Source organism: Pleurodeles waltl, chromosome 4_1, assembly GCF_031143425.1.
Source record: "Pleurodeles waltl isolate 20211129_DDA chromosome 4_1, aPleWal1.hap1.20221129, whole genome shotgun sequence".
Lineage (NCBI taxonomy): Eukaryota > Metazoa > Chordata > Amphibia > Caudata > Salamandridae > Pleurodeles > Pleurodeles waltl.
The window spans coordinates 650,194,237-650,218,944 of record NC_090442.1 but is presented as its reverse complement, the minus strand read 5'-3'; the positions used below and the strand labels follow the sequence as shown (position 1 = coordinate 650,218,944).

Here is a 24,708-nt window from a genome sequence, read left to right as displayed (position 1 = left end):
CAGGATGTCCTTGGTCACCTTGCATTTACACGCCATTGATACATGGTTATTAGAGTGAAACACACTTAGCTAAGGGTGGATTCAAGATATTTTTCTTTGTGTCCCTTTGTAATTCTCAAACATAAACTACTTTAGTACGGGGAGATTTACCTGATGTATTTTAGTGTTCTGGAGCTTTACCTTACTCTTCTAACTGCCATTTTACCAAACAACAAGTTTTTTTCCAGGGCCTGGGGTAGTGGCACAGGTCCCAGACATGGATTAAGAGATCCTTGTTTCTTTTAAGAATGAATACCAATACATTACAAGCTTACCCACAGATCCCCCATCGTCTGCTCTTTAATATTCACATTTTGTGTAAATTATTGGTTCCCAGCATGTGGTCCGCAGATCCCTGGGGGTCCGCGACTTCTTAGAAAATGAAATAATATTAACAGATTAGGTCCCCAGTTTTCAGTAATGACAATGCAACGAGTCCCCAGATTCCAATAATGATTCAGTGGGGGTGGGGGGGGATTAGGGGTGTCCCTGGATTCCAGTAATGATTAAGTGGGGGTCCACAGAAGTCAACAGGTTGGGAACCACTGGTGTAACTGACCAATTGCTTGATGCTTGGTGTCTGACTTATCACACCTGTATGCAGCATTCATTCATGATGTGTCCATCCCCAAATTGTATGCAAAAAGCCGTTCATATTAGTGATCTAATCCGAGAAGTGTCGTTTCTGAATTTATCCTGGGCATGGTAGTTTTTGCGTGGTATTGAGGTCATGATGAACAGCAACCGCAAATGCAGGCCCTTGACATCTGTATGATTTCTTTTACAGTGCTGCATTATTTCCACAAGTTTAAGTTTGTGTGTCACCAATTTCCAACACAGATATTTCTGATCCGTGCGGTCAGCATTTAGAGCTGTGATTTGGATATTGTGGGACTGAGCCTACCATTTACCAATCCTAAAATAAATTCATCTGGGAGCTTGTGATTCGCCACCTGCAAGGTGAAAAGTAGTGGTGTACCAGGCTATTGCCAGTGAGGGTTTATCTATTTAGTGTACTTTTGTTACACCTTGCTCGTGCATGTTGGAGTCCATCCCCATCTTCCACAACTTTGGCTAGACCCAGTTTCCCCAGACCAGACTGTCTTCAATGCATGTCACTGGTGCTGTACTTTGAGGATCATAATATGTTTAAGGGCAGAGAGAAGTGCTTAGACCAGAGCGATAGCGGTACAGGTGGCAGTAGTTTGTGTTGGCAAAATGTTAGCTTTCTGGAGAGAGCTGAGCAGGTGAATGGAAGTTAGTGCATACCATTGTTTTCACATTAACCTGGTTAAAACAAAGAGACATCAACGTGTAGTTCTGACATAATGAGCTGCTAACGGTTGATTTGTGGAAATGTGACCACTGAAGTAATGGTAGGATGGAAACATGTTTGAGCTTTGAATCAATTCCAACATGGAGCTGAAGTATGTCCGCATCCTCACTGTCACTCTCTCCTGAAAAGGGTCTTCCTGGCCGGATGGGCAGTGTTTGCAAGGCCAGCAGTCAGAGCCTCGCTAAGTTGCAGTCTCCATCTTAGACAGTTAGCCAAGCCCCCCTATATCCGTGTACTTATTCTTTTACTTTTTTGTATCACTGTGGCTGATGGCTCAGTCGGTTGTATGTAGTCTAAGCTCCATATCCTAGAAACTATATGTGGTACATCAGACAAATTCTGTACATTTGCTCCCTTTCAGTCTTCATAACTTTACAGAACTCTACACTCCACCCTGCGCCACTCCACTCTACAACACTACCTTTTAGCCGTGCTGAACAGCAGCCATGCTGGTGTACAACAGGTCTGATACACATTGGGAAAGCCTACAGCTCTCTGAAGGCGAGACCTATTAGCTTTGCAAATGCTTGTTCTTAAATGCTTCATTGTAACTTATGAGAAGTACTAGAGCTCCACAAGTACTCCAATGCATCATGAAAGTAGCCATTTTAAGTGTGAGAATCTTGTTAAAATTATGTGGTGATACAGAATCAACAATGAGGAAGGAAGCCGGTGAGAATTTGATTGAAGTCAAATGGTTGGTTGATATATCTTTGCTGTTTGGCATTCTGAAATTAAGCTGTAGAAAGCTATGTTGTGTAGAGCCTGTGAACTAGGGAACAAAGCAGATTTGCTGATGTTGTATTTTGGCATATAAATAAAGCAAATAAGGTATTGCCTATTTAGATAACTTTTTTTTTTAATAAAGTGTGTTTTTCAGTAAAGTGTTTTTCAGTAAAGTGTTTTTCAGTAAAGTGTTTTTCAGTAAAGTGTTTTTCAGTAAAGTGTTTTTCAGTAAAGTGTTTTTCAGTAAAGTGTTTTTCAGTAAAGTGTTTTTCAGTAAAGTGTTTTTCAGTAAAGTGTTTTTTTTCTGGTTCACCGTGTCTATTTAACTAGAGGGTGAAGTTGATGGCGATGGAGCAGCTGGAAAAAAGAAGAAGAAGAAAAAGAAGAAGAAAGGCTGTAAGTGCAAGACCACAGAGCTTTAACTAGTTAATGAGATTGGATTGTACCTGTCGATTCTGGCAAGTAATTATTCTTTGTAGCAGTGGTTCATCACTATCCTTGTGGGAGGAATATATATTCTCTACAAATGTACCTCTCGGTCTTTATTACGTTTTGAAGCCACAAGAAGTGAGGTACTGTAATCAGTTCATTTATACACTCGGTGCTGTTATTGTTTTGAGTAGGCCGTCTGTGGCTCAAGCATGCTGGCTTTTCTAACCTCTTAAACCTCACCAGGCAGTAGACCATGTGCCTTATGCATCCAAAACAGTAGCATAGAACTGTAGCGACTGCCTACTCTCTACCTTTAATATTGTCAGAAAAAAATCATAAATATGGCTACTAGAATTGAAAGCCGTTTTGATAGTGCTGGTTTCTTGTCTAGTGTGTCACAACTCGAACCAGATTAATTCCCTTATTTTGCATTCAGAATTTTCTAATCCGTTACTCTTGCTAATAAACAGATGCCTTGTTATTTTTCAACTGAAAAGTTAATTACATTCAGGAGTTGCTGGATACCTGGATCTTTCTACTGCAGTCTCTTGTCTCTCTTTAAATTAAGGTGATGCCAACCATGGCTTTTACTGGTTGAGGAAAAAAAATCATTGAAAAGGCACCAGGATTCTTCAAAGTGGGGAACGAGAATATAATCATTAAGCCTGTTTAACCACATTGCAAGGTTTTTTTGGCAGTAAGTCCCTAAGTGCATTCTGGTCTTTGTTTGGTAGTTCAGTAGATAAAATGGCTCCTATGTCTACTTAAAATGCTTGTCCATTTTTAGGTCAAAGCCTGCCAGATAGCGCAGCTGTCTGGTTGCGAAAAGACTTCTTATGGACATTCTGAAAGCTTCCTTGGGAATGCATTCCACCCATTGCTTACCATTGGCTTTGAGGTTTGTAATTCTGGCTTTGTAGTTGCTGGATGTATTTGTTTTAGGTTCTCCAGCATGTCTTCCTCCCCCCTGTGGAACAAAGCTTGTTCACCAGTAGCATTCCTTATATTCTTCCACAAGTCCACGCCTTCTGTAAACAGGCCTCTTGAATAGTTTTCTTATCTTGTCACATTTGCTGTGTGTTCAAAGACAGAGGTCAAAATGTCAGACTCTGTCTTCGAGGGAGGCTGGTGTTTACTTTTCTTTCTCTGGCTACAAAGTGCGAGGATTAATGTGACAATCTCACTGGGTGCTGGAAAAGAAAGCTTTTTTTTTTTTTTTTTTCCATAACACACAACAGAATGTAAATGCCTGTGAACAAACTGTGCAAATATTTCAGAATATATCAAAATTAGGAGAGCACAAATGAAGCACATGCTGTTGTAATTCGGAAGTGTTGACAAATATTTTAATATGATCAAAACAAATCAGTACACTAGGTTATGCCATTTCCACACATTATCATTTGTGCTGTGCACAGTTCTAGCAGCAAAAATGTATGTGCAAATGTAGTGGTCATTTCAATTAAAGACGTGTTGACTGTAATGGCAGTGCGATAATACACCATGCATACTCCACTCTTTTCTACTCCACTCTGCAACACTCCACAACACCATGACACTCTTCCCCACAACACTTTATTCCATTCTGTGCTCCATCCACTCTATGCCACTCCGCTTTACTCTTCGGCACTCTCCTGGGTGCCACTCTCCACTACGCCACTAATCTTTAGCCATGCTGAACCGCAGCCACGCTGGTGTACAACATGGCTAAAACACACTGGCAAAGCCAATATTTCTTGCATAGGCAAGACCTATTGGCTTTGCCAATGCTTGATTTCAAAGCCAGCATAGATTTACTGCAGAAACTTATCAAATGTTGTCCAGATTACTCAAAACTGTGTAATGGACTGAATCCCCCAGCTAAATTAATTTGTACGAAGAGTCCAGTTTACCTTTTTGAGCATGGTCATATCACATTGTTGTAATTAATTTGATTTGTCGTAACATCAGTGCTTTGGAATGATGCTGTGTTAGCTGTAAGAGTTTTTGGCTTTCAGTTCTGAAGTATAGTAACTAAAACTTGGTTTTTACAGTGGTGTACGTTCCTAAGCCGTTCCTCTGAATCCTGTCCATTCCAGCTGTGTAACTATTGCATGCAAAACTAATCATTCACGATGTTTTGATGAAATATAGCTGATTGTACACACGGTATCTATGCATATTTGTTTTCGTGTACGGCTGTTTATTTTCTCCCTTAATGAGTTACGTGTCATTTTCACAATTTTCTCTAATTGAATTATTGGTAAATCCGAATGCAGTATTGTGCAAGCAAAGCTGAATTTTCAAGACCAGCCTCGCATTATACAATCACACAGTTAAACTGCACCAGGAAGGTTATGATCAAAAGCAAATTCTAGTTGGGCTCGGTTAAACGAACATTTTTAGATTGAGTACTGTTGTGAGATAGTTGGTTGTCATGGCGTCATTTAACATATTTGTCATGGAGCCAAAGTCCGTCACGTTGACCTTGAGAAAACAGAGGAGATAAAATATGTTGGCAAGCGCATATCGAGTTAAACCAAATTAAACCAATTTTTTTCCGAAGAATAATATTACTAAGTGAAATAATTGAAAAAAGAAACGATGACATTGGATATGATTGAAATCCCAGAACATGAAGTATTTTATTTAGAAAATCATAAAACACTTTTACAAGAGGGCACAGTATGTGGTGGGTTTAGAATTGGATTACCCAAATTCTACTTGTTAGTTTGTTTCCAGCAGAGTTATTGGTAAATCCGAAATGCGTATTTTGCAACTACAGCTGTCCTTCCAAGACCAGCCTCACGTCATGCACAGGCAAGGGTGGTGATGGAAGGCAAACTATAGGTGGGTTCAGCTAAAGGAACCATTTCACATCGAGCACTGTTACGATGAAATATCCTACTTAAAAATACATCTTTAGCTTTCTATGTTTGGCATTTCAAGAACTTTTTTGTGTGCCATGATTTAAGAAAATCTTGCCCTCTGTTGGAAACTATGCAACAACTAGGAGAGGCATGCATGATACCATACATCGCCCTCCCAGCGTTCTTCAGCGGCTCCTTCCTCTCTCACCCTTTTATCTTTAGAGCATAATTTAGCACCTGTTAAGAGCATATTCTTGCATAGTCTGCCCGTTGTTTGTTGGAGCAGGATTTCTATTGCTGCCCATAAATCCACATTGTTTTGCTCTGTGGAACACAAATCATGTTGTGTTTGATTTGATAAAATTCAGTTGTGTTCATGCCATTGCTACTGTATTGGATTTTTCTAATTGATTAAAATGTTTGTTCAAATATTCCCCCACATCAGATGGGACATTTTCAGTACAGTTCTCAGTCAGGTTCATACTTAAACTGCACTGTCTAAGCTTTGTAATCCTTAGTAAAGCTTTTTCATCCACACTCCTCTGGATGCTCTGCAAACACACCTGTGTTTGACAGTTTAGACTGGCAGTTGACCACACATTTGTATTAGTGTGCCCCTCATAGAGCTGTTGCTCTGTGTAAATACTAAATGCTATAAATTGCCACTTAATGTTTATTGGATGTAACATTTTGTTGAGCAAGAGTTGCGGATTCTCTTCTTTGAAAAGTTTCCCCCTGAAAAATACTTTAAACTTGGAAGGAGCCCATAGCGTGTACTTAGTTTTGTATCTTAATAGAGCTAGTTGGAGGGAACAATTTATGGCTTAGTGCTATCTTTTTCACTTTCATTGAGGCACTCAAAATTAATATTTGGTACCTGGCCATGGCATCATTTATGGTGAAAGGTGAGAAAGGGAAGCAAGGGTTTTTGCCTTGAAATGAGTGAGTCAAGACCCCTAAGAGAGAGCGTCTCAGATTTTGGAGGTTCATATGCAACTTTTCCAACGAGACCATTGTAAATTTCAGTTACTTGTTTGGAGTCTAACAAAAATATTGAGCCATGGTGCGTGGTGAGTTTATAGTGCTCAGGCAGAAGTGTGGCTAAAAGTAAGCTCTACTAAATCGCTTATTAATTTGTGTTTGAGTTTTCTGGTGTTCTGCACCGACACGGAGTTAAAACTGGCATTTATGATAATTTCCCACACTGTGACGCGGTCTGGTATTTGTACATATCACATCTTTTTAATAATTAAATACACATCTAAAAAATATTTCTAGTGTGTCTGAACCATTCTTACTGCTTTGGGTGGCTTGGAATTGTTCAAACAGCCTCACTTACAGGAGTGTGATTTTTAAGTAAGGAGCGTTTATACTGGCATGTGGCAGTCATGGCTGTCCCAGTCTATAGTGCCACCTGCATTGGCAACACCATTGCCCAAGAAGTACATTTGCATTCAAGTGACTTGTTTCACAGATTTTGAAATCATGGTATTTAAGAAAATTGAATACGAGCCTTAACAGTTGAGGTACTTCGGCAAAAATGTACTTCAGTGCATCAAGCCATCTTTTAAAACGTCTATTCTTTAATTGATCTTGCTGAGAAGCCACAGTGGTGCTGGCTTTACATCACATTTACAGTTTTGTAAAATAATGAATACATTAGAAATGTTCTTGTCCTTTATTTCACTCGGGCTAGAAAAATTCAGGAGAAAATTAGTAATGGAGCTGGTTTGGAAAGCGGTATTTTGAGAATGTCAAAGACCTAACAATGATGGCCGCTTTTTAACAAAAAATGGTTCTTTATAAACACCTACAGTTTACAACGGTATTTAACTTGGAAGGTGTGGGGGGGGGGGGCGTGGATCTGTAGAAGCATAGTTCACTTTGCAAAAGGAATTTTTCAGTTATTTGTTTAATTGAAATTCTGGAACATATTTTGTTTTGACAAATTACTGCATGTATATTTGGAAAGGCTAGTAACAGCTTAATATTGTAGAAGCCAGTTTATTTGCTGCTTGGCTTACAAGTGCTTTGTTGTCTTTTTTTGCTCTTAAAAGAAATGTAGCTGTGTTTTTTTGTTTAACAGCGAGGCAAACGTTTGGTTTCATACTTTAATGAGAATGCAGCTTTATCTAAGTAGTTATTTCCTTATTTTCTACTCGACAGCAAAAACTCAGACAGATCCTCCGTCTATACCTATTTGCGATCTGTATTCCAGTGGCATCTTTCCAAAAGGACAGGAATGCGAGTATCCTGCAGCACAAGACGGGTAAAGTTTTAATTTCTTGACACAAAATATGATAAATAACTGTCCCGAAGGTAGGAAAATCGGGTGAGGTGGTTGTGTAAACTACATTGTAATCATGTTTTTTTATGTGCAAACCCTCGGAGTTTGGATAGTTTGTCAGTTCACTCCTCTGTTTCTGCATGCGAGTACAGTGTGATGTCTTGTTGTATCCCATATTTTCCACAAGCCTTCTGACCACCAGCACCCTTTTCTATTAATTTTTTAAAAAATCTGTTCCACATCTAGTGCTTATCAAATATTTGAAAACCATAGACTGCCTCTAGGTTTTGTCACCCTTTCTAGTATGTTGATGCAGACCACCTAGATTGCTGATATACTATTGGCAGTCCCTTGGATATTCATTGTCTCTGAATGTTTTTCTCATTTTCAAATCACTGACATAATCCAGTAAGAATGTTAGAACACTTTAGAAAAGACTGTATGAACATCATAACTTGAGATGCACAATGTAAAAGGGAGCTAATACAAACATATACTGTATAGGTTTACAGCTGTTTCTTCAAGACTGTGAATTTGAATTCTTGTTGAAGAGAGATAGGAAATTAATTCCAATGAGTATATGCTAGGTCAGAGAGCTGCCCCCTACCCTGATACGGGTAATACAGGGATGCTCGCTTGGAAAAGAAAAGTAGAGTGTACAGCATGGTTCGGAGAGTGAAGAGAAAGCTTTCTGTTAAGATAAGAATGGCCAAGCTTGTTTAAAGCTGTGTGATCTGAGCAATAGAATTTTAAATATGAAGTGCTTTTAAATAGGAAGCCAGTTAGGATTAGCGAGATGGATTACCTCGAATACAGCAGTGACCTACTCAGGGGCATAAATACAAAAAATAGCCATAAGGCAGCGCTCCAACTCTTTTTGTTTTTGCAGCGCTGCCCTTCACCAATTTGAAAGAGCTGGAATGCACCATAATTGAGATGCAATTGATTCCAGGGCACAATTTGGTGCCTAGCGCCAACGCAGGCACCCTTGCACCGTGGTACAAGGGTGTCTGTGTCGTTGGCAGGATTGTTTTTCTGCAGGAAGGGGCACTTTCCTGCGCAATCATAATCAATGGAGTCTTTCTCCCTATGTAGAAAAAGGGGAAAAACGAGGAGAAATAAATAAATTTCTCCTCGTTACGCCTCTCCTGGGAAGGCATACGGTTTTGACGCATTCCCAGGTTTACACGTTCTTGTTTACACATTTAAAAACCCATGGGTGTAGTTTGGGAGAACACACATCAATGCCCCAACTCCTCCCCCCCCCCCCCCCCCAACACACACACACACACACACACACACTGTAAGGCAACATAGCGACTTGCGGTGCGTTGCCTTGTACCATATCAATGGGGCCATGAAAAGTCACGCAAAGCGGCTTTAGGTGACCTCGTAGATACAAGTCTGCACCAGTGGCACAAGGAGCTTCTAAATATGCCCCTTAGTTCTTTGTTCCCTATGTCATTCTCCTTTCCTCACAGTGAATCAGAATGTGAGTTTAGTGACTCATACCCTATTTCCAGTACTTAGATGAGATTTAAGTGTTTATTTTTTTTTGGGTGAAAGATTCTGTTTTATGTAACTGTTAATTTTTTTCCTCTGGTTGGTGTTTATCATCAGACGCTCTGCAGCTTGGAGGGCAACAAATGATGAAAAGAAAGCATTGGACCAAGCCAGTGAAGAGACCTGGGCAGATTTCAGACAAGCTGCTGAGGCACACAGACAAGTGCGGAAATATGTAATGAGCTGGATCAAGCCTGGAATGACCATGATCGACATATGGTAAGGTGTTCATATACTGAATTTTATTAATGCTTGATCAACTTATCTTACTTTTGGAAAGCTTGTGACTGTCTTTGTTATATGTAAGACCCCCTGTTGTCCTTCTCATCTAGACAATAGTCTATCCACTCTTCACCTTAAAAGTAAGCTACATTATCAAAACTGCTTTGCTGCCCAAGAAGTTTTTCCAGTGGGAAGATGCTTCTTCCTGTTCAAAAAGATGTGCAAGTATCCTTAAAGGCAGTCGCTAGTTGACCTTGACAAAGGTTTAGAAACAGAAAGGTGTGGCTTCTAAATGTTTCTTTTTTCAAAGTGTGAAATCTGACCGTGCGTCTGTATCACTATGTACTGTTTTCTAGCAATACTCAATATTTTGTATGAAGTGAGTTCGTCATTGCAGCACATCTTTCTATGCAACAAATTATATATTTTGCTAATGTTTGTTTATGGTTTCTGCTAAACTTGACATGCTTTACCTTGAATTACAAGGGTAGTTAGTTTAATTGATGTACTTGAAGCTTAATAAGAAGATCAGGGCTTGTATTATGGTTTGGATGCACTGGCTTGTCTGTGCTGCAGTGCCCCTTTAAATGAGTGTACATGATGCAGATGTGGTGGTTGCACCTTATAGTTAAGTGCTCACAAGACAAGCTGCAAACTTGTGCCTCCCTTCCTAGTAGACCATTAGCGAAAGGCCTGCCTTTCAAAGGGGGACATAAAGTCACCTCAGCAGGCGGGTGCACTGAGTGACTCCACCCACCTACAGTCAGATGCCAAAGGGTGACTTTGGGAGCCTTCTTCCAGCTTTCAGTGGTCGCCCCACAGGGCAGAAGGGTACAGAACTGCTGGCAGTGCACCTCCTGTAGGAAGTTGGCTCTGTATGCACTATTTCAAAGTAAGGAATAGTATGCACAGAGTCCCAGGGTTCCCCTTAGAGGTAAGATAGTGGCAAAAAAGAGATAATACTAATGCTCTATTTTGTGGTAGTGTGGTCGAGCAGTAGGCTTATCAAAGGAGTAGTGTTAAGCATTTGTTGTACGCACACAGGCAATAAATGAGGAACACACACTCCGAGACAATTTCCAGGCCAATAGGTTTTTGTATAGAAAAATATATTTTCTTAGTTTATTTTAAGAACCACAGGTTCAAATTTTACATGTAATACTTCAAATGAAAGGTATTTCAGGTAAGTACTTTAGGAACTTTGAATAATCACAATAGCATATATCCTTTTCAAATAAATCACATATAGCTATTTTAAAACTAGACAGTGCAATTTTCAACAGTTCCTGGGGGAGGTAAGTATTTGTTAGTTTTTGTAGGTAAGTAAACCACCTACGGGGTTCAAGTTTGGGTCCAAGGTAGCCCACCGTTGGGGGTTCAGAGCAACCCCAAAGTTACCACACCAGCAGCTCAGGGCCGGTCAGGTGCAGAGGTCAAAGTGGTGCCCAAAACGCATAGGCTTCAATGGAGAAGGGGGTGCCCCGGTTCCAGTCTGCCAGCAGGTAAGTACCTGCGTCTTCGGAGGGCAGACCAGGGGGTGTTTTGTAGGGCACTGGGGGGGGACACAAGTCCACACAGAAAGTACACCCTCAGCAGCACGGGGCGGCCGGGTGCAGTGTGCAAACACACGTCTGGTTTCCAATGTAAATCAATGGGAGACCAAGGGGTCTCTTCAGCGATGCAGGGAAGGGGGGGGCTCCTCGGGGTAGCCACCAACTGGGCAAGGGAGAGGGCCTCCTGGGGGTCACTCCTGCACTGGAGTTCCGATCTTTCAGGTCCTGGGGGCTGCGGGGGCAGAGTCTTTACCCGGCGTCGGGATCTGGGAAGCAGGCAGTCGCGGTCAGGGGGAGCCTCTGGATTCCCTCTGCAGGCGTCGCTGTAGGGGCTCAGGGGTGGCAACTCTGGCTACTCACAGTCTCGTAGTCGCCGGGGAGTCCTCCCTGAAGTGTTTCTCCACGTCGACCCGGGGGCGTCGGGTGCAGAGTTGCAAGTCTCACGCTTCTGGCGGGAAACGCAGTTGTCTTGAAGTTGCTTCTTTGTAAACAAAGTTGCAGTCTTTGGTGAACAGGGCCGCTGTTCTCTGGCGTTTCTTGGTCCTTCTAGAGCAGGGCAGTCCTCTGGGGATTCAGAGGTCGCTGGTCCTGGGGAAAGCGTTGCTGGAGCAGTTTCTTCAGAAGGGGGGAGACAGGCCGGTAGAGCTGGGGCCAAAGCAGTTGGTGTCTCCGTCTTCTCTGCAGGGATTTTCAGCTCAGCAGTCCTCTTCTTCTTAGGTTGCAGGAATCTGAGTTCCTAGGTTCAGGGGAGCCCCTAAATACAGAATTTAGGGGTGTGTTTAGGTCAGGGAGGGCAGTAGCCAATGGCTACTAGCCCTGAGGGTGGCTACACCCTCTTTGTGCCTCCTCCCAAGGGGAGGGCGTCACATTCCTATCCCTATTGGGGGGATCCTCCATCTGCAAGATGGAGGATTCCTAAAAGTCAGTCTCACTTCAGCTCAGGTTGCCTTAGGGGCTGTCCTGACTGGTCAGTGACTCCTCCTTGTTTTTCTCATTATCTCCTCCGGCCTTGCCGCCAAAAGTGGGGCCGTGGCCGGAGGGGGCGGGCAACTCCACTAGCTGGAATGCCCTGGGGTGCCGTAACAAAGGGGGTGAGCCTTTGAGGCTCACCGCCAGGTTTTACAGCTCCTGCAAGGGGGAAGTGATGAGCATCTCCACCCAGTGCAGGCTTTGTTACTAGCCACAGAGTGACAAAGGCACTCTCCCCATGTGGCCAGCAACATGTCTCGAGTGTGGCAGGCTGCTAAAACCAGTCAGCCTACACGGGTAGTTGGTTAAGGTTTCAGGGGGCACCTCTAAGGTGCCCTCTGGGGTGTATTTTACAATAAAATGTACACTGGCATCAGTGTGCATTTATTGTGCTGAGAAGTTTGATACCAAACTTCCCAGTTTTCAGTGGAGCCATTATGGTGCTGTGGAGTTCGTGTTTGACAGACTCTCAGACCATATACTCTTATGGCTACCCTGCACTTACAATGTCTAAGGTTTTGCTTAGACACTGTAGGGGCACAGTGCTCATGCACTGGTGCCCTCACCTATGGTATAGTGCACTCTGCCTTAGGGCTGTAAGGCCTGCTAGAGGGGTGACTTATCTATACTGCATAGGCAGTGTGAGGTTGGCATGGCATCCTGAGGGGAGTGCCATGTCAACTTACTCGTTTTGTCCTCACCAGCACACACAAGCTGGCAAGCAGTGTGTCTGTGCTGAGTGAGGGGTCCCCCGGGTGCCATAAGATATGCCGCAGCCCTTAGAGACCTTCCCTGGCATCAGGGCCCTTGGTACCAGGGGTACCAGTTACAAGGGACTTACCTGGATGCCAGGGTGTGCCAATTGTGAAAACAAAAGTACAGGTTAGGGAAAGAACACTGGTGCTGGGGCCGGTTAGCAGGCCTCCGCACACTATCAAATCAAATCAAAACATAGCATCAGCAAAGGCAAAAAGTCAGGGGGTAACCATGCCAAGGAGGCATTTCCTTACACCTCCTGTTTGTGGTGCCATCAGTGCATACTCAGAATACTACTTAGTAATGCAGTGGCGGTGCAGAAGATAAGTATTCCCTTACTTGCATGGGACCATGTCTTTGTGCAAAGGACCATGCCCTTCAGATTGCGCTAGTGAGTTCTGTACCACAGAAAAGGTTGCACAGGCCTCCACAGACCCGTTTGTAGTAGCCAAGTGCCTCTAGGAGAGAAGTGAGGTACATATGCCCTTTGCACCCACTGGGTCTTTAGTATAATAGGGTCCCAAATAAGCAAACCTATTTTAGTGTTGGTTAACAGTGTTGGTTAACAGTGTTGTTTATTATTGTGACAATGCAATCAATAGTTAATCTTTTCCCTTGTGATGTTACTAGATGTTGCATTTTCCTTTTGACCAATGCTCCGTGTTCTCAAAACAAAGCATTACCTGAGATTTCAGATGGAGCCAGACTCACTATTTAAATTTTTTTCTACCATAGTCTGGGTACAAACCTAGACTGTGGTTACTAATAACCCCTGGATATAAACCTATTTTTCAAGCACAGGAGCAAATGTTCAACTGTCTGGTTGCTGTGAACTTTTTCTCTAGCACAACAGGCACTTGTGGCCCCTTGCGTCTTCCTTAACTTACATTTAGTTATGTTAGCACTGAGCATATTGATTTACATTTACACTCCGCTATGGCATAAAACTTGTATGAAGACACATCATACAGCTTCAAAACAAAAGGAACAGCAAAAAGGAGACGTTAAAAGTAGCACGGCTTCCATAGGAAGCCTCTGCCATTAACCGCAGATTCTAGATGTAAAAAACTCATTGACTAAAACATGACATAATAGTTGATAATAAAACTTCTTACCCACTGTTGACATCCAGGTCAGGCTGATGGGGCTCTCTGGGAGCCATCCATCACAGTGCTGCTTTGATTGATTTATTGAACTGTTAATGCCACATTCATTGGAGACTAATGGGAGTGCATTACAGGGAGGGGCATTACATTGGATTATTAGAAAAGCTGCTTTGTTACCGCTGGAGCTCGATGAAACTTTAGATTTACATGGCTGATGGTGACTTCAGTCTATGATTAGTTATCACTAACAGGATTCTTCCCCCTCAGATGGCTAATGCAAATGAAAGATGAAAACCCTAAACTATTAAGGTAGTCAATCTCCCTACAGGGAATGGACTTTACAGTGGCACACAGACCTGGGACTGATCATGCCAGTGCAGATGGCCTTTCCAGGTTCTTCCACTTAGAAGAAGACTCTCCCAGGAAAGGTTAGTTTCATCCTCCTTTGTTTGGAAGTGGGTCACCTAGGGAAATGCCTCTTTTGACATGGCTACCTCCCACTTTTTGGCTGATATCTGATATGATTTTGACTGAAAGTGCAGTGTTCCTGGTAACCATATCCCCAGTGCCAGATCTCTTTCCCTAAACTGTACAATTATTTCCCCAATTGGCAAATCCTTTAGCACTCTCTGGAAGTCCCAAATAAATTATACCCTGGTACCTAGGGCCTGAGGTGCTAAAGAGGATCCCTAAAGGCTGCAGCACGAATTGTGCTACCCTAAGGGACCCATCATCAAGCACCTGACAGGCTGCCATTGCAGGCTGCGTGTCTTGGTGCAGTGAAAAGTGAAAACACTACATGGCACACAGCCAACACCATGTCACCTAACACTGCATGCAATATATCCAAGTCACCCCTCTAGCAGACCTTACAGGGCTCATTATATTACATGGGAGGGCATATCTGCATTAGCAGATATGCCCCTACTATGTCTTTGTCGATTCTCAGACATAGTAAGTGACCAGGTAAGTAATTTTTAATGCATGTACTAGACAATGGTCAATACTAGTTCCCCAGCTACATGATAGCTTCACTGAAGGTAGGGATGTTTGGTATTAAAGATCTCATATTGGTGAATCCACACTGATGCCAGTGTTGTATTTAACAAAACATGCACCCAGAGGACACCTTAGAGGTGCCCCCTGAAATCCTGCCAACCTCTGGTGTGCTCGATGACCAGTTTCTGGCACCAGAGACACCTTCTGGACCCCTAGGGTGAGAGCCCTCTGCGATCAGGATGCCCAGAACAAAAGCATGTCTGGTAAGAGGGTGTAACACCCCCTCCCACAGGTTGACCTGTTGAGTAGCCTTCCTAAGGCGGCAAGCCTCAAAGAGCTGCTGCCTTTGAAATGCGAATCTGGCTCCCCCAAAAGATGCCTCATCCTCCAGTTGCTGAAACTTCCAAAAGCCTGGGAAGACTACCAGCCTTCACCCCAGTGCAAGGAACTCTTGTGGAATAGCGGAGCTGCTCCCCTGCATCCTTGCAGACGCCCAAGGACCACTAAAGAGGACTCTAGATTGCCAGAACTGCCGCTGGACAAAACCGCTGCACTTAAGCCTCCCAGCCCGTGTTTAAGTGGGCCAACCGTGCCAACCAGGTCCCCAGTCTCTCCAGAGACAAAGCCCATGGATGGATTCCCCACTGTGACTTTCATATTGATGCCTGCAGCCTCTTTGTACAGGCCCCCCGTCAACTGCCATCACCTCGGGTGATGGCATCCCTGACGATCCACAGCACCTCTCCACCTGGACCCCGCTGGACCAATGAGTAGAGGACCACTGGTGTCTTTGCATCTCCCAGGCTCATGAGATTTGAGCCCACTGTGTAAGGAAATGCCTCCTTGGCATGGTTACCCCCTGACTTTTTGCCTTTGCTGATGCTAAGTTTTGATTTGAAAGTGTGCTGAGGCCTGCTAACCAGGCCCCAGCACCAGTGTTCTTTCCCTAACGTGTACTTTTGTTTCCACAATTGGCACACCCTGGCATCCAGGTAAGTCCCTTGTAACTGGTACCCCTGGTACCAAGGGCCCTGATGCCAGGGAAGGTCTCTAAGGGATGCTGCATGTCTTATGCCACCCTGGGGACCCCTCACTCAGCACAGACACACTGCTTGCCAGCTTGTGTGTGCTAGTGAGGACAAAACGACTAAGTCGACATGGCACTCCCCTCAGGGTGCCATGCCAACCTCACACTGCCTACAGGTATAGATAAGTCACCCCTCTAGCAGGCCTTACAGCCTAAGGCAGGGTGCACTATACCATAGGTGAGGGCACAAGTGCATGAGCACTGTGCCCCTACAGTGTCTAAGCAAAACCTTAGAAATTGTAAGTGCAGGGTAGTCATAAGAGTATATGGTCTGGGAGTCTGTCATGCACGAACTCCACAGCACCATAATGGCTACACTGAAAACTGTGAAGTTTGGTATCAAACTTCTCAGCACAATAAATGCACACTGATGCCAGTGTACATTTTATTGTAACATACACCCCAGAGGGCACCTTAGAGGTGCTCCCTGAAACCTTAACCGACTATCCGTGTAGGCTGACTAGTTTTAGCAGCCTGCCACACACCAGACATGTTGCTGGCCACATGGGGAGAGTGCCTTTGTCACTCTGTGGCTAGTAACAAAGCCTGTACTGGGTGGAGGTGCTTCACACCTCCCCCTGCAGGAACTGTAACACCTGGCGGTGAGCCTCAAAGGCTCACCCACTTTGTTACAGCACCACAGGGCACTCCAGCTAGTGGAGTTGCCCGCCCCCTCCGGCCACGGCCCCACTTTTGGCGGCAAGGCCGGAGGAGATAATGAGAAAAACAAGGAGGAGTCACTGGCCAGTCAGGACAGCCCCTAAGGTGTCCTGAGCTGAGGTGACTCTAACTTTTAGAAATCCTCCATCTTGCAGATGGAGGATTCCCCCAATAGGATTAGGGATGTGCCCCCCTCCCCTCAGGGAGGAGGCACAAAAAGGGTGTAGCCACCCTCAGGGCTAGTAGCCATTGGCTACTAACCCCCCAGACCTAAACACACCCCTAAATTCAGTATTTAGGGGCTCCCCAGAACCTAGGAACTCAGATTCCTGCAACCTAAGAAGAAGAGGACTGCTAAGCTGAAAAACCCTGCAGAGAAGACTGACACCAACTGCTTTGGCCCCAGCTCTACCGGCCTATCTCCCCACTTCTAAAGACACTGCTCCAGCGACGCTCTCCCCAGGGACCAGCGACCTCTGAAGCCTCAGAGGACTGCCCTGCATCTAGAAGGACCAAGAACTCCTGAGGACAGCGGCCCTGTTCACCAAAGACTGCAACTTTGCAACAAAGAAGCAACTTTGAAACAACTTGCGTTTCCCGCCGGAAGCGTCAGACTTGACACTCTGCACCCGACGCCCCCGGTTCGACTTGTGGAGAACAATCACTTCAGGGAGGACTCCCCGGCGACTGCGAGACTGTGAGTAGCCAGAGTTGCCCCCCCTGAGCCCCCACAGCGACGCCTGCAGAGGGAATCCCGAGGCTCCCCCTGACCGCGACTGCCTGCTTCTAAGATCCGACGCCTGGTAAAGACTCTGCACCCGCAGCCCCCAGGGCTTGAAGGATCCGACCTCCAGTGCAGGAGCGACCCCCCAGGTGGCCCTCTCCCTTGCCCAGGTGGTGGCTACCCCGAGGAGCCCCCCCCTTGCCTGCCTGCACCGCTGAAGAGACCCCTTGGTCTCCCATTGAAACCTAATGAAAACCAGACGCGTGTTTGCACACTGCACCCGGCCGCCCCCGTGCTGCTGAGGGTGTACTTTCTGTGTGGACTTGTGTCCCCACCCCCCACCCCACCCCAGTGCCCTACAAAACACCCCCTGGTCTGCCCTCCGAAGACACGGGTACTTACCTGCTGGCAGACTGGAACCGGGGCACCCCCTTCTCCATTGAAGCCTACGTGTTTTGGGCACCACTTTGACCTCTGCACCTGACCGACCCTGAGCTGCTGGTGTGGTAACTTTAGGGTTGCACTGAACCCCCAACAGTGGGCTACCTTGGACCCAAACTTGAACCACGTAGGTGGTTTACTTACCTGCAAAAACTAACAAACTTACTCCCCCCAGGAACTGTTGAAAATTGCACTGTCTAGTTTTAAAATAGCTATATGTGATTTATGTGAAAACTGTGTATGCTATTTTGCTAATTCAAAGTTCCTAAAATACCTACCTGCAATACCTTTCATTTGAAGTATTACATGTAAATCTTGAACCTGTGGTTCTTAAAATAAACTAAGAAAATATATTTTTCTATACAAAAACCTATTGGCCTGGAATTGTCTCTGAGTGTGTTTCTCATTTATTGCTTGTGTATGTACAACAAATGCTTAACACTACTCCTTTGATAAGCCTACTGCTCGACCACACTACCACAAAATAAAGCATTAGTATTTCTTTTTTTGCCACTATCTTACCTCTAAGGGGAACCCTTGGACTCTGTGCATACTATTTCTTACTTTGAAATAGTGCATACTATTTCTTACTTTGAAATAGTGCATACAGAGCCAACTTCCTACACACTGGTTCCTCAGTCCACGCCTGCAGCCTGTTCTGTGGGCCCCACTCCACCGCCACCGGTATACAAGATGGTCCAAGAATCCTCTGCTTCAAGTCGCTCCGGACCAAGAAGGAGAGGACCACTGATGTCCCTGAGCATTGCAAGACTTGAACCCGTTCGGTGGCTCACTCAAATTGGATGCCTAGTTCTAGCCTGAAGCCTCTTTTCGCAGTGACCGATCTCCATAGGAACACATTGGGCAACCGATGCTGTTTTTCACTCTGCACCCATCCGCCCCGGTGCTGGTAATAGTGTATTGTGGGAGTGCTGCCTTGGATCTTGCCCACTACTCCCCTTAACCCCAGGAGGTTAGTCTTGTAAGTCGCTGTAGTCTACCTGTTTGCAGAACTTGTTTTTCCACCAAAAGGATAACATGCAGAAATCAGAAATGACACTTTCTAAAGTGAAAAGAATTCCTATTTAAAAACATACTTACCTGAATTATTTTTCTCCGATGCCTAAACCTATATAAAGATACCTGCTATTTTTATAAATTGGTGTGTAGCTCATTCTTGAGTCGTGTGTCATATTGACCTGTGTGTATTTGTAGATGTCATGCACTCTTCTATGTTAAACCTAAGTCTGCTGGACCACGCTATCCCTAAATAAAGCCCTTTGGGAATGCATAGCAAGCACTTTCCATTGACTGGGGAACCCCTGGACCCTTTACACGGTATTTACATACCACATAAAGGGCCATCTTCCTGCACTACGTATCCCACTTCCTAATCAAGCAATTCACTTTTTCATGCGTGTAAAGTAGTGTCCTTTTAAAACCTAGTTTCCTCAATTTCAAACAAACCACAAAGCTAGCCTGCAACATTTGTTATTTGAAAGTGGCCATGACATCAGTAAGTAAGCTTAATGATAGCCTCTGTCTTTAATCTACGAACAGCATTACTTCCAAAAGTCGCTAGGAATTATATGTGAATAATAGCATATTTGTCATTTCTTTTTTTATTCTCCAAACAAAAAGGCTTTTAATAACCCTTATGGGAGGAGGCTCGGAGATACAACTTTGAGAAGGCAATAAAAATTGGAAAACCTAAAACACTTTTTCGTAGTGTTTCAGGATCCCATGCATAGGCAAAGTTGTACATAAAATATTAGATTCTGTGAAGATCCTCTTGATGGAAAACTAGAATTTCAAGCAAGTACATTTTCCTTCATTTGCCATCATCCAGTCTTTCCAGCCTGCCTAATCATTGTGTTTCAGTGCATAGTAGTCCGTTACTTCTGGAGGCAGCAAGGGAAACCTTGATGACAATTGGAGAAAAATAATGCATTTTTTTTAAACAAGTTAGTTTAATGGAATCTTGGTCACCCTTCAAGTTTCCTGTACTCGCAGTGGGGAAAAAAGATTTTTACAGGTAGTAAGAATTCCTTTTTCAGTGATGGCTTCATCTATCAATGTAAATGATGGGATGATGAAAACATAATTTTGATTTGATATGATTTTTAAGTGTCAGTTGTCCCCTTTCTGTATCAATGTGTATGGGTTAGCAGTGTTAACTCATTAAATATAGCTGTGTAAGATTGTTCAAACAAGTACACACGATCTTCTGTATGTAACCTGAATGGCACTGATTCAAATCCTTACAGGTCCACTTAACCCTTAATTTTGACAACCTAATAAGGACATTGAATTGGATAATAGTGACAACAGTTTTGCAGCATGAATCTTTTTCTGGATTCACATACTGTACACACTGTGTACTATTCCCCCATCTGGTGGTTAGGTCCGGCTTTTTTTTTTCTTCTCTTTACTTTTATTGATTTTTTTTATATATATATATATATATATATATTTTTTTTTTTTTTTTTTTTTTTTAAATGTCCAACCCCTTGTGTGACATATTGTGCCCTGCTATTCCTATGTGTAGTTGCCATCTTCAGATTCTTTCTTCTGCCTTTGGGTCTGGATTCAAGCTCTTTGAAAATTTCACTTTTTTTAATTTTTATTTAAAATTGAAGAATTCACCAAAGTTCGTGCCCGAAAATGACGATGAAAGTAAAAATTTTCATCTCTTCCTGGTGGCAGTGGACCCTGCCGGTACCAGCCCCGTGGTCAGAGAATGAAGGCAGGTACAGGTCATGGAGAACACCCCCCTTGCTTTAAATTCTGCCCAGACTGCAGACCTGGTGGGGGCCTCTCTAGGAAAACCTGTAGTGGCAATCAGTCTACCGATGGATCATTGAGTTGAGGGCCTGCAAGGCCTGTGCAATGTTCGTACCCAAGACCATAAAGGTACGTCGATGGCGGAGGCTGGAACGCTAGCCCACCATATCCAGAACCCAAAAGGAATAAGTTGTGCTTACGGACCTCGGTCTGTCAAGCGAAGACAAGGACATCGTCAAAGAGGCAGGGAGAGGGCCCAGAGAGAAGGCTCTTGACATCGAGCTCTATGAGGCAGATGCTGAAAAATGACACACGGCAAAGACAGTATAAGGGCTCCGAAAGAAAGCAGGCTAAGGTAAAGAAACCCCAGAACGGCTCTGACCTAAAGCCCCCAGAAAGTAAACACCAGAAGGCGTTGAAACCATTTGATGACTGAAGGTTGCTCAAAGAGGCACATGGATCTCAAGCAAAGGATACCAAGAGGGGCAGCGTTGGAACCCTCGACGACACCATCTGGGCGAGAGGTACCGAGAGAGAATGCTAAAGTTTTGGATGTGACAGACCCATTGCTGCTTAAAAAGAGACCTTCCTCAACACTGAACAAAGAGCGCTCGAGGTTGAACGCAGAAAGCAGAGACTTGAGGCCAAAATGTCTACTTTCCTACAAGGTAAAAAGGAGCTTGACAAATAACTGAAGGTTTTTAAAATTCATACCAAGCCTTCAACGTCGACTGAGGCTGAAGACGATTAGTCTGCCATGGAGGCCCCAGCAACACCGTAAACTCATGAAGTGGAGCAGGAGAAATTATATTAACGTGAGAGGGACGAAGTAGCAACAGGGTTCGGCGAGGAGTAGTGGCAGGACCTCACACTTACTCCCCCAAGGAAGGAGTAGACAGCTATCCTTCAACACCATTACCACTGGATGACCTAGCCCTCTACAACAACCTCAAAAAAGAGGGCTGCTGAAACCTATGGATTCCAGTTAGAGGAGGAAAAGGGAGATTCTTGCTTCCTCCTTGAAACATTGATGCCCTCTAACAAGGGGAGCTTGTATTTTCCCATGCCACCAAGTATACTGGACTAAGGTAAGAGGCATTCAGGGAACCAGCCACTGCATAGGCTGCATACTCAAGAGTAGAGAAAAAGTACAATCCATCTCTTCAGGACCCTAAATTATTCCAGGGAAACACCCCTGCGATCTAAATAATTGTGATGACCGCAGGGGAAAGAAACAATGGCCACATGTCCACAGAACCTTTAACTGAAAAAGAAAGCAAGAGACTCGACCTTGTGGGCAGGAAAACCGAGAGGGTTGCTGCAATCCAGTGGCGGAGTGCCTAATCCAAAGCGCTATTCAACAGATAAGGACACCAGCAGTGGGACAAGATGGAGTCCATCATGCAGCATCTGCCAGAGGAATATAAGAAAAGAGCCAAGGCTGTGATGCAGGAAGGACACACATGCTTGAAGTCAGCATTAGATGCAGACAGGGCCAGCAGGCAGATAGATGTGCATGGGCACTACACTGATGCCGTGCTTAGCTCAGCGTGTCCAGCTTTAAGCCAGAGGTACAGGCCTCTATCATTAGTATGCCCTTCACAGTAGATACCCTGTTCAGCCAGGCGGTTGATAAGTCCTTATAACAACTTAAAAAGGACATTGAAACTGCCAAGGCAATGGAGGCTCTACAATACAGAGGTGCACTCGGAAGGGGAGGAAGCATAGCCCAAAGACCTATGGTCTTTCTCATCTGGGCAGCAACAGCAGCAACTGCAAGGCAGCTCTCAACAAGTCACACAGTAGACTATGCATCAGCAGTGGCAACATACTGCTAGACAGTCGTTTTGTGCACAAGGAAAAGGAAGAGGACTAGCTCCCCGAGGAGGAGCACCAAGCAAGTGACTCATCTATAAACACAGGCCCCCACATAATACCAGTGGGAGGCAGAATAAGAAATTACCCACAGGATTGGGGGGGGGGGGGGGGGGAAATCACCTCTGCCAAGTGAATTTTGAACTTGATACGTCACGGATACTGTAAAGAACTTACCAAAGAACCACCTCAAATTTCCCCCCAAAACCAGACATTTCGAGGGTAAGTGATCATACAACTATGGGAAGAGGTGAAATAACTCTTACAAAAGAATGCAATTGAAAGAGTATCAACAAGGGAATGGAACAAGGGAAACTATTCTCCTTACTTCCTGGTCGCTAAACAGAATCGAACACTGAGACCAATCCTAGACCTCAGGTTCTTAAACAAATTCATGGGTACCCAACACTTCAAGATGACACCACTCCAAGGGAGTTATGCCACTTTTAAAGAAGGGAGGTGTAGGAAGTTGGCTCTGTATGCTCTATTTCAAAGTAAGGAATAGTATGCACAGAGTCCAAGGGTTCCCCTTAGAGGTAAGATAGTGGCAAAAAGAGATAATACTAATGCTCTATTTTGTGGTAGTGTGGTCGAGCAGTAGGCTTATCAAAGGAGTAGTGTTAAGCATTTGTTGTACATACACACAGGCAATAAATGAGGAACACACACTCAGAGACAATTCCAGGCCAATAGGTTTTTGTTAAAGAAAAATATATTTTCTTAGTTTATTTTAAGAACCACAGGTTCAAATTCTACATGTAATATCTCATTTGAAAGGTATTGCAGGTAAGTACTTTAGGAACTTTGAATAATCACAATAGCATATATACTTTTTACATAAAACACATATAGCTATTTTACAAGTGGACACTTCGTGCAATTTTCACAGTTCCTGGGGGAGGGAAGTTATTGTTAGTTCTTGCAGGTAAGTAAACCACCTACGGGGTTCAAATTGGGGTCCAAGGTAGCCCACCGTTGGGGGTTCAGAGCAACCCCAAAGTCACCACACCAGCAGCTCAGGGCCAGTCAGGTGCAGAGTTCAAAGTGGTGCCCAAAACGCATAGGCTTCAATGGAGAAGGGGGTGCCCCGGTTCCAGTCTGCCAGCAGGTAAGTACCCGCGTCTTCGGAGGGCAGACCAGGGGGATTTTGTAGGGCACCGGGGGGGACACAAGTCCACACAAAGTACACCCTCAGCAGCGCGGGGGCTGCCGGGTGCAGTGTGCAAACAAGCGTAGGATTTGTAATAGGAATCAATGGGAGACCAAGGGGTCTCTTCAGCGCTGCAGGCAGGCAAGGGGGGGGCTCCTCTGGGTAGCCACCACCTGGGCAAGGGACAGGGCCTCCTGGGGGTCACTCCTGCACTGGAGTTCCGATCCTTCAGGTCCTGGGGGCTGCGGGTGCAGGGTCTTTTCCAGGCGTCGGGATTTTGGATTCAGACAGTCGCGGTCAGGGGGAGCCTCGGGATTCCCTCTGCAGGTGTCGCTGTGGGGGCTCAGGGGGGACAACTTTGGTTACTCACAGTCTTGGAGTCGCCTGGGGGTCCTCCCTGTAGCATTGTTTCTTCACCAGTCGAGTCGGGGTCGCCGGGTGCAGTGTTGCAAGTCTCACGCTTCTGGCGGGGATTGCAGGGGTCTTTAAAGCTGCTCCTCTGGAAACTAAGTTGCAGTCTTTGTTGAACAGGGCCGCTGTTCTCTGGAGTTTCTTGGTCTTTTTAGAGCAGGGCAGTCCTCTGAGGATTCAGAGGTCGCTGGTCCTGGGGAAAGCGTCGCTGGAGCAGTTTTCTTCCGAAGGGGGGAGACAGGCCGGTAGGGCTGGGGCCAAAGCAGTTGGTGTCTCCGTCTTCTCTGCAGGGTTTTTCAGCTCAGCAGTCCTCTTCTTCTTAAGTTGCAGGAATCTGATTTCCTAGGTTCAGGGGAGCCCCTAAATACAGGATTTAGGGGTGTGTTTAGGTCAGGGAGGGCAGTAGCCAATGGCTACTAGCCCTGAGGGTGGCTACACCCTCTTTGTGCCTCCTCCCAAGGGGAGGGGGGTCACATTCCTATCCCTATTGGGGGGGATCCTCCATCTGCAAGATGGAGGATTCCTAAAAGTCAGTCACTTCAGCTCAGGTTGCCTTATGGGCTGTCCTGACTAGCCAGTGACTCCTTGTTTTTCTCATTATCTCCTCCGGCCTTGCCGCCAAAAGTGGGGCCGTGGCCGGAGGGGGCGGGCAACTCCACTAGCTCCTGGTGATAGCATCTCCACCCAGTGCAGGCTTTGTTACTAGCCACAGAGTGACAAAGGCACTCTCCCCATGTGG

General features: G+C 44.8%; 1 protein-coding gene across 1 annotated transcript in view; it reads left to right on the top strand.

Moving 5' to 3' along the window:
• The window catches only part of METAP2 (methionyl aminopeptidase 2), a 124,113-nt gene that overhangs the window by 42,186 nt on the left and 57,219 nt on the right, over positions 1 to 24,708 (top strand). Inside the window, exons 3-5 of the mRNA XM_069229096.1 lie at positions 2,432 to 2,497; positions 7,549 to 7,651; positions 9,290 to 9,451. Coding sequence (XP_069085197.1) covers positions 2,432 to 2,497; positions 7,549 to 7,651; positions 9,290 to 9,451 — 331 coding nt within the window. The remainder of the gene's footprint in view (positions 1 to 2,431; positions 2,498 to 7,548; positions 7,652 to 9,289; positions 9,452 to 24,708) is intronic.